At 34.9% G+C, this 11,031-nt stretch overlaps 1 protein-coding gene across 1 annotated transcript; it reads right to left on the bottom strand.

Annotated features, from left to right (window-relative positions):
• Window positions 1-2,512: 2,512 nt before the first annotated feature.
• avp (arginine vasopressin) lies at window positions 2,513-10,030 on the bottom strand. Its single transcript, XM_058389466.1, has 5 exons — window positions 9,712-10,030; window positions 8,370-8,574; window positions 4,950-5,653; window positions 4,023-4,120; window positions 2,513-2,567 (listed from the first exon to the last, which is right to left on the bottom strand). Exons 1-3 carry the CDS (start codon window positions 9,829-9,831, stop codon window positions 5,490-5,492), a joined length of 489 nt encoding a protein of 162 aa, XP_058245449.1. The 5' UTR covers window positions 9,832-10,030; the 3' UTR covers window positions 2,513-2,567; window positions 4,023-4,120; window positions 4,950-5,489.
• Window positions 10,031-11,031: the final 1,001 nt, after the last annotated feature.

Here is an 11,031-nt window from a genome sequence, read left to right as displayed (position 1 = left end):
TCTGGAAGATTTATTGCAAGATACTGTACTTATGAAAAATATTTTGAAGTGTGTATTGCAATATACCTGTCTCCACTGTATTGACTGACCTGAGGCCTGCAAGAGGGAAACATTTCAATGAGAATTCAGGGTGTGTCCCAGGCTGGAGTCATTGTACTAAATAGTATGCCTAACAAGTTGAGATAACATCATTTACATTTACATTTACATTTATGACTTTTGGCAGACGCCCTTATCCAGAGCAACATACAAAGTTGTTTTGGAGTCTCCATCAATGAATTCATCAGTTCTGGTTCACTAGGACACACACTTAGGAAACCATCAGTCTAAGCATGAGAGTTTCATATTAGCAATATGCAAAGAAAAGGACAGTTGATTGTTCATGTTAACCACAAGATTGTGGCCGAAGGGAGCAGTGGCCGAAGGGAAGATCCAGGAGAGTTGTCCAGGGATATTGTAAGATCCTGACCAGGGGATGAATCACCTGGGATGACCAGCAGCTCGGTTTTGATGGGATTGAACTTCATCTGATAAGCCGTCATTCATGATGATATGTCTGCCAGACATGCTGATCAGTGTACCAGCACAGTATGTAGTACAGTAGTGTATGGTTTGGGATATGGCCTATACAGTGCCACCTGTCACAATGTGTGGGTGGATTACGAGAACATCTGAAAAGATCTTCAGGGTCTCTGTATCCAACACTTACAACAACTGCTAAGTCCACAAATCCATCAGCATTGGGGACAACCCCTCTCACACAATCCATGGACTCTTCACCCCCCCTCTCCCCTAGCAGAAGTTACAAGAGCATCTATGCCACCACCAGCACACTAAAACTTTCTTTTTGGAAGTTAGAGCTTCACTGAGGCAGTCAGATTACTCAATACCCTGCTGCTTTGCAACGCTCACCTGGGATAGTTAAACACCGAACCCAATATGACTAAAAACATTGTACACCTGAACTTTGTAAAGCTGCATCAATCATCAGTCAAAATTCCTACTATACGTATTGCTGCTACAATACTTAAAAATTGTAGTTAAAGCCCATGTTCTGTGTTTTCTTTTGTGCTGTGTATTTACTGACCTGTACTTACCTCAGAATGTTGTGTATTTGCACTTTATGCAGTCTTGTGTACTCTTACATGTTGCTTCATTGTCCTGGAAGAATGACATTTTGTTCCAAATGTATACAAGCTATATCTTTTTATTCTCTCTGGGTTTATATTGGAAACCACTGGGGTGAGTCTGACTTTTTTTTGGGTGTGATGATATAAGTTGTATTTGAGTTCTGCCAACTAAAACAGCTCTGACTGTGAACTCCAGACCGACTAACAGCAGCTTAGGAACATCAGTGTCTGGTGACACAGAAGGTGAAAAGAGGTGCTCTTTGCCTGTGTATATCTGTCATCTGTGTACACTAAATGTGCCAAAGTCAAGTAAAACTGTAATGCTTCAAAATGCCACTAGGTGGAAGGCCACTACCAAATGTACTCATTTAGTGGCTTGTGAATGGAAGTGTACTGCATATTAAATAGAATAACTCATACATACGATGTTCAGACTCAATAATAATAATTTCCATTCGCCATTGGTACACTAGTATAGAACCTACATTTACAGAGACACCAGGAAAATAAAAAGTAATCCATACTGCATATGGAAATATGTGTTTATTTGATTATACATGCATTGTGCCAAATTAATCATGAAATTATTATTTATCTGAAAAGCTATTTATTTGAACTTCATAATAAAGCATTGACCTAGTCCAATATTCTAGAAAGCTGAAAGCAAGATTAATTTGAATATGTATTCTGAGCTGATCGAGGCTTTATTTACAGCCAGCCCACCAAACTATCCACAGTATGTGACTCTGCTCCAACTGCGAGAAGAACATTTTACACAGGAGCCCACACATATACACACACATGCATTGGATTGAACTGGATAGAAATGGCCGCAAAAATGCTGGAAAATATTCAGGAGACGTGTTAAAATTAAAATATTACATTTAAAATGGAAATGAAATTACAGACTAGTGATGCAAGTTCTGAAACCTGGTGCATCATTTTGTTGATTCTAAACCAAAACCTTTATTAGCTGTAATGATTTCCATTGAATACAAAACATCACACACATTCCACATGCTCTGTAAAGACAAAAATGACACTCAGTGGGACATTACAGTGGGACATTACAGTGGGACATTACAGTGGGACATTGTTTAGGAAAATGTCATCACTTATTTTTCTAGTTTTCAGAAATGCCTATTCTTCTTCAACATCCTTTTCACTTTCTTCTCCATTTTAGGATGAAAGCACAATTTCTTTGATCCCACATACAAGCTGAAAATAAAAAAAATTGGAATTAAATCAAAATCACTACAATAAGAAATATATGAAATGGTTAGGATTTCTTTCCAAACCAGATAAGCTTGTCCACTTACATTAGGGCTTTAATTTCACACGCTCCAGCGTCTGACTGTATTTTATAGCTGTGAGCTTTTCTAATTATCTTCGAGTTAAGTTTATCTGCAGTTCCAGTGCAGCAAATTGGGATGAATCCTTTTGGAAAACAAAATGAGGTATTACATTCCAGTACCAGATATATACTAAAAATACATATATATATATATATATATATATATATATATATATATATATATATATATATATATATATATATATATTTTTTTTTTTTTCTCATTTAAAACCAAGAATTACCATATATATATATATATATATGAGCATGAGGGGAAAAACTATATATATATATATATATATTTTTTTTTCATTTAAAACCAAGAATTACCATATATATATATATATATATATATATATATATATATATGGTAATTCTTGGTTTTAAATGAAAAAAAAAAAATATATATATATATATAGTTTTTCCCCTCATGCTCATATTTGATGTGAAAGTCAACATGATTGGCTGATTGAATAACTGCATAAATGTTTGGATGTATGGGTGTTCCTATTAGAAGATAGATTTTAAGGGACAAATATCTGGTGGTAGCATGCAGTAACCATGTTGCCTGTACGTGAATATATAATTAAAGTGTAAATCAGTTGGACAGTTAAATTCCTTTATAATGATCACGAATGACACACCTTTTAGGAAGGCAAGTCAAGACAACTGTCCATTAGAGAAAAATTGCACAACATGAAACACAACATGAAGTTAAATACACTGCAGAGAGGACTGTACATATCTGTAAAATACATAAGTGGCATAAATTGTGCACATGCGAATGAACATTTATATCCATAAATTAAATAAGAATTAAGGCAAAATGGCCAAATGAGTAGCGTGCACAGGGTACTATACGCATTGCAAAACACATAGTTTATATGAACTGAAATTTACTGTGGCTTGTTATCTACATGAGTTACTGATGATTATTAACTATTATCAATTGAAACTTGCACTTTTGTAAACCCATTTTTACCCATTTATATATTGATGAGAACACCACCACCACCACTAATAATAATAATAATAATAATAATAATAATAATAATAATAATAATTCTTCTTCTTCTTCTTCTTCTTCTTCTTCCCATGATCTACCTATTCACTTTTGGCTCTGCTAATTCTCAACATTAGCCATTTAATCTTATAATAATTATAATAAGTCTTATAATAATTGCTTCACTTGTTTTAATTATATTCTGCCTTACTTATAATTTCACATCGCATCGAAGCATCTATCAAACAAATACATGTAAACATACAAAGTACTGTTTAAAGTGTATTTTTATATGCTCTAGGGGAGTCTACCTATGTAGAATATAATATATAATTAGGCCGTTACATTAGCCATTACACGTATGTTTTCATGATATCAGTGTAGAGGAGTCCAGAACAATACAGAATCTGAACTATCCTTTTGAGATCCATTAAAGAAGTAATTTCAAATTCCCAATTTATCCTCTGATCAAGACTGAACACATATACAAAGATGACTGAAATATTTTTTCAAAAAATTCAAAAAGATCCCTTACCCTCAGTGGTGATGATGATGGCACACAGGAGGAGAAGCAACACAGCTGCAGCTCGGGGCTCCATGGTGAGAATAAACATGTACAGATATTCACTCACCCTTTGAAGAAACAATAATTTGTCTGTCAAGTAACGCCTACTCTCATCCTCTAGCTTGTCTAAGCACATCGCACGCATACAAAGTATGCATCTGAAGGTTGTTTAATGGACGCAAGAACGGTGAGAAAACTCACTAGTTCAAGTATGTGAGAAGGTGAAAGTTAACATCAAATAAAAATAAAAACAATCCTTTCAAATGTGTGCTTGAAAATTTATGTATTTAAAAACATGATATGAAAAAATTGATTAAAAAAAAAACCGTGTAAGTTCGGTTTTGCATTTTGTGATGCTTTACTAATCATTTTCAATAACAAAATTATTTATAATTTTAATATACAAGAAGTTTCTAGGCTGACATTTCAAGGATTTTCCAGTGGAGTCTGTAAACAGTGCCATAAACATTGGATTTTGTACAAAACTGTGCAGTCAGTCATAATGACCGGTAAAATGGTTGCTCAAGTCTTTAATGCTCTGGTTTATTGATTGGACAGTCAGGGTTCAAGCCCCAACACCACCAAGCTGCTGCTGTTGGGCCTTTGAACAAGGCTCTTAACCTTTTATCTTGCTGTATCACGACTGACCCTGCACTCTGACCCCAATTTCCAAAGCTGGGATATGCAAAGAAAAAATCCCAGTGTGCTTAAATGTCTATGTGACAAAAATAAAGGCTTCTTCTTTTATGGAACTGAATATTTTGAAATATCCAAAATGGTTACGGTGAAATAAACAACAAAACAATTACATAACATCAGCTGAATAGAATCAGATGCTATTCACTACAGAAATAAAAGGTTAATGCCATGACTGAAAAGAGAATCACTTCAACTCACATGTGAAGGTGATAGCATGCATGAATTCATGTAAAAAAACAAAAAAAAACCCTTTGACATCACCTTTGTCCTTTTAATTTCAACCCATGCATATTTTTGTAAAATGATTTTTTAATGGTCTTTGATTGTTGATTGTCAAAAATCTGTCAGATATTTCAGAGATAAAGAATAATGAGAATAAAGCATCAGTCAAAAAAGTGAAAACCTGACTTGTTATGTTGACACATCCTGGGAAGCAGTCTGGCGTAACGGTGACACATTAATGATAGTGGTTAATCTTGTTTCTTGAACAATACAGAAATTTCCAGAAGCCAAATAATAATACTTCAATTGAAACGGTTAGAAGTAGGATAAAGGCATGTACTAGAAAAAATAGAATGGAGTAGTAAACACTCTTAATAACATGTTACAGTGCAAGAAATATTTATTAACTACACATACAGTTTCGAATTACTGTGTTGAACTACAGTTCATCATAACAAATGGTTCTGTAATACATATTAAAATATCTAGGTGGATATTTTTGTTTGTCAATAATAATCAAGTGTCTCTGAACTGTTGGACTTCTCTCTGCTTCACAGTAGCCAGGCTGAGGAGATGCAAAAGCATCTCTCCTGTCGAAATACTGCTCAGTACAGTGCTGCCTTCTGCAGGATGATTACGCCTGCCATCTTCTGTACAGCCAGAATCCAGAACACAACTCTCTGACAAAAAGGGTACCACAAATGAACACATGCAGCACACACATCATTGTATCAGAATAGGCAACATTTCTAATAGTAATTATACTATATACAATTAGTTTCATCATAATATATACTAAATACTGATTATATTATGCTTTTTTATTTTATTTTTAAAATGAATACTGCATACAGTACAGTCCAATTTGACTTTTTAGCATGTTAGTTTTTCATATTCCAGCTGGATGGTACAGTTTGTTATATCAACTACATTACAAACAAATGAAAACATTAATGTATATTTGATTATGTAAGGCCTAGAGAAAAAACAGAAATAAAGACAAATAAATTATAATAATAATAATAACAGAAGATGAATGTAAAATAAATAAATAAATAAGAGAAGGGCAAGAAGCAGTTAGAACAAGTATGACATGAAATGTATAAACCCATTGCATTAATAAAGACATTACAGCAGTCCAATCTCTTCAAATAACTTCAGCCTCTATAGCCAGTGTGCATGTGTGATTTGTTCCATTTCATACAGCCCCCACGTTTTTTGTAATCAATGTCATGATAGTGCCAAAAAGGATGTAGAACTACATTTCCCAACATGTCCTAATCAGTCACCTGTTCCACTTTATTACTCCTATTAAGCACCTCCATGGCCACCCTTTCTAGTATGACCACCGTGGCCTCCATTTCATAACACCCAGACACTATTATGATTAAGGGTTAAGGTTTTAACTATTTGCTGCTAGTGCTAGAATTTGTAGAAATGATAGTTTAGTGTCACCCTCGAAACCTTCTGGATGCACACCAAGAAGAAGTACTTTGGGTTCTTTTGGATTACTTGAAAGAACATCAAATACATGCTTTCAATTATTTCTTAATTTTGGGCATGACCAACTTTCTGTCTCCAAACACTTGTCTGATCTGGTCAGATATTAGAGCTAGTCACTAGTTTCCTCACATGCCTTCTCCCATGTTTCCTGAGAAATAACCGTGTTCATCTCAGCCAACCTTAAGAAACCTGGATCTGCAAATGATGGTACAAAGCTTTTAAAGTAACCTATACAAGCTACTGATAAAAAATTCTTAGTTTGGCCATGTTTGCCTAGTTTTCCAAAATGTGGCTTTGGTCCACTCCCCTAGTTGGACCTCTTTTAGGACCACATTTAGGAACAAATCTGAAAAAGGAACTACCTTAATATTCACACTATATTGCCAAAAGTTTTGGGACACCACTCCAAATCATTGAACTCAGGTGTTGTTTTTCGGGGTTCATTCCAGTGAAAGGAACTCTTAATGCTTCAGCATACCAAGACATTTTGGACAATTTCATGCTCCAAGCTTTGTGGGAACAGTTTGGGGATGATCCCTTCCTGTTCCAACACAACTGTACACCAGTGAACAAAGCAAACTCCATAAAGACATGGATGAGTGAGTTTGGTGTGGAGGAACTTGACTAGCCTGCACAGAGTCCTGACCTCAACCTGATAGAAAACCTTTGGGATGAATTAGAGATGAGACTGCGAGCCAGACCTTCTTGTCCAACATCAGTGCCTGATCTCACAAATGTGCTTCTAGTGGAATGGTCAAAAATTCCCATAAACATATTCCTAACCCTTGTGGAAAACCTTCCCAGAAAAGTTGAAGCTGTTATAGCTGCAAAGGGTGGGCCAGCTGCATATTACATTCATGTACATGTAAAGGCAGACGTCCCAGTTTTGGAATGGCTCACAGTCTCCGCTCTAATTCATCCCTAAGGTTTTCTATCAGGTTGAGGTCAGGACTCTGTGCAGGCAAGCCAAGTTCCTTCACACCAAACTCACTCGTGTTTATGAACTTACTTTGTGCACTAGTGTGCAGTCATGTTGGAACAGGAAGGGGACATCCCCAAACTGTTCCCAAAAAGTTCAGCGCATGAAATTGTCCAAAATGACTTGGTATGCTGAAGCATTAAGAGTTCCTTTCACTGGAACTAAGGGGCCGAGCCCAACCGCTGAAAAAGGACACCTGAATTCAATGATTTGAAGGGGTGTCCCAAAACGTTTGGCAATATAGTGTATATAGCACAATATTGAAGGGTTCTTCAATATTAATCAATCAATTGTAGGTGTCCTTCATCCAGGAGATTTGTGTAGCCAAGAAGTAATATCTAAAATTTTAAAGTCCCAGCCCCCCATTTAATTTAGATAATTGTATTTGCAATGGATAGGACATTTCCTGATTATGTGCACTTGTTTTGTGTATCTGTCAAGAAAATGCCCTACCCCATCAGCTTCTCTATATATGTTATGTGTTTTCTCCCTGTAGTTACTAAGCAGCTGTTGTTTTGCTAGACTGTTATATAGGTCATGCCATGTTCTTATTTTGCTTCCAGAGTCTGTGGGTCTTGTCTTGGCTTCATTCTTGTTTTGCCAGTATTTTGGTTTAATTAAAACAAGTCTGCTTCTAAATGAAATAAATGAAATTTAACTGACCATGCTACAGTTAAAATTTCATACAACGTAAACTCATACAAATGTACCTTCATATGTTTTTATATATTCAAGACAGGCAAAGCCACAAATGGCAGCTACTGATGATGCTATATGTACTTACAGAGTTAATAATTTATGAATGAGTGCAAAAATCCCCCTCTTATAATATAGCTTTCTGATAAGTGACAAAAATTACTTTGAGATTAAATTGCAAGGCACTTTATTTTGGACAACTTAATTCCTTCACAAACCTGAGTTACAGCAGACGCCTGGAGCAGCACAGCGTCCCCCCTCAGATCCACATGCTCTACCTCCATTCTCACATGGAGTGGGTATGTAGTCCTCCTCAGTGCAGCTCAGTGCTTCAGGAGAGCCCACAGAGCAGCCTAAACCTGCTGCACAGCAAATATTAGGACCAAAGCAGCGGCCACTGTCCCTTGGACCACAAGCCATGCACTATAAGAAAAAAATGCCTTATGCCAAAACATATATATGTATTCAAGTATATATATATTTTTTTCTAGAATGGAGATATGCTAATAAATGAACTTCAGTATACAGACAAAAAAATACATCTCAGCTACAAGATTGTGTGGTGTTGTTAGCATTCAAATGATATATAATTTTGCATGCTATTCTCTGGGAGCTACCAATTATTTAGACATTTCCCAGAAATTTACCTTATAAATTATGTTTCCATAACATATACTGGAAGCAACAATAATGTGATAAAATAACAATAATGTAAGCAACGTTTTCATTAGACAGAATTAAAAGTGACATTTTCTCATTATTTCTAGGTATGCATTTTGGCTACCAAATTATTAAAATGACCAAAACTATAGCCAAACATAACAGCTAGTTTTAGCAAAAGAGACGTTTTGAGCAGAAAAGTTAAATCTCATTAGGCTTTCAAGTAACTGCTAATTACTTGATATTATTATATTTTAAATGCACAAAATGTTCAATAATGATAACAAAATACCCAGTACTTCATATTCAGTTTTCAGGTTTTATTTCAATTTTGTCCAAAAATATTAATATTGGTGAGTAAGTAATTATTTCTCTTATCATTATAGTGATTACAGTTTAAGAAAAAGCATTTTATTTGCAACATTAAATTTTTTTTTAAGCAACCACACTGTAAGGTATTAAACTACTGTCAACAAAGTATACCATACTTGCTTTACACATCAAGATGCCAAACACTTAGGAGAAGTGGCTAAGGATGCCAAATCTTTTTATTCTTTTGGAATAAAAGCTCCAGGGAGGAAGCTGCCAAGCCATTCTATCCACTAGTGAGAGCCAACATATATACACATACATATACAACATATAAATATATACAAGATATAGTTGCTTGTAAGTGTTCTTCTTCCTTCTTGCTTTGCTTTGTTTGGCAATTTTTGGAAAGTACAAAACCACACAAGCAAGCATACAATCTATTAGGCTGTACATGACTTCTGACAAGTACAGTCAGGCTTACTGAGATTGAAAAACATTTTAATGCTTTTTTATAGGATTTGCCTTCGGCAGGTTTTTGCACATGGCAGGGTTATTGAATGTGTGCAGTATATGTTCAGGGCTACTTGCCTGTCTGGTAGCTGGATCGGCGGAGGCGCGCTTCCCCCCACGTGGGCAGTTCTGGATGTAGCATGCACAGGTGAGCGACACCAGGCACAGCAAGCGTAAAGCTAGTGAAGAGACGAACATGTCTGTCTGATGATTTTATGTGCTATTTTTACACCAATTGTCTTCAGGACCAAATCTTTTATACTGCAAGTTTATTCTCTACGCTGATGTTAGCCATACGTCAGAACACAAAATGTATTCCCACCCACGGTCTCTATAAATGCTATTTATCACTCAGCAGGTTGTGTTTTGTCGGGCATAATATTAGCTCATAGATTTAAGTATTGTTACTGCATGTGAAGTCGCAAACCAGTCACAAACATATATATATATTGACTAGATTTCTGTCACGCAAGGTCAGAGTTGGGTCATACCTGGTATGTGGAGCAATTTGTCATCCAAATAAACAGAAAATCAAGCCCTTTCTTTCATCATTAAAAAACATCATGCCCAGGAAGCCTATTCAAAAGTTTTTCTTGTTTGGACATGACTGTATGACTGGCTTTTGCCAAAATAATTAAATGAAAACATGTCATGTCCTCAATAGGTATTTAACTACAATTATGTAACTCTTTATAAACTCTGAGCGGTTCTAAATTACAAACAGTATATAAAGGGAATAAAGACAGAAGTCTAACCCAAACTAACATGGCAGTGATGCAGTTAAGGTTAGGGGAAAAGTTGTGAACGACAGGGGGAGGTGGGTGTTGGGGCAAGGGTCAAACTTTCAAATCTGACTAATTTTATTCATATACACATCATATGGTTAGGAAGAAAATAACAGAAATGTTCTGCATCCAAAACAGAATAAAGAAACAATTTGGGGTAATATATTCAAATAATTCATTGACATGCAGGTGAGACAGAAGCAAAAGAAGAATATTGCAATGTTTTTAAGAGAAACACACATCTCCTTTATGTGAACTGATTTCTTTGTATTGTTTTTTTTTTTTTAAATGTTTTTGCAATGCAATGTTTTTAATAGAAACACCCATGTCCTTTATGTGAACTGATTTCTTTGTATTTTTTAATATAATATAATATATATAAATATAATAAGATCATAAAACCCTGATATATTGACATCACTGTTAAAATAAAAACACAGTGATATCAATATATCAAGGTTTTACAATCTTATTATATTTATATATATTATATTATATTATATTATATTATATTATATTATATTATATTATATTATATTATATTATATTATATTATATTATATTATATTAAAAAATACAAAGAAATCAGTTCACATAAAGGACATGGGTGTTT

Source organism: Hemibagrus wyckioides, linkage group LG05 (genome assembly GCF_019097595.1).
Source record: "Hemibagrus wyckioides isolate EC202008001 linkage group LG05, SWU_Hwy_1.0, whole genome shotgun sequence".
Taxonomy (NCBI): Eukaryota; Metazoa; Chordata; class Actinopteri; order Siluriformes; family Bagridae; genus Hemibagrus; species Hemibagrus wyckioides.
This window is presented reverse-complemented; position numbering and strand designations above follow the sequence as displayed.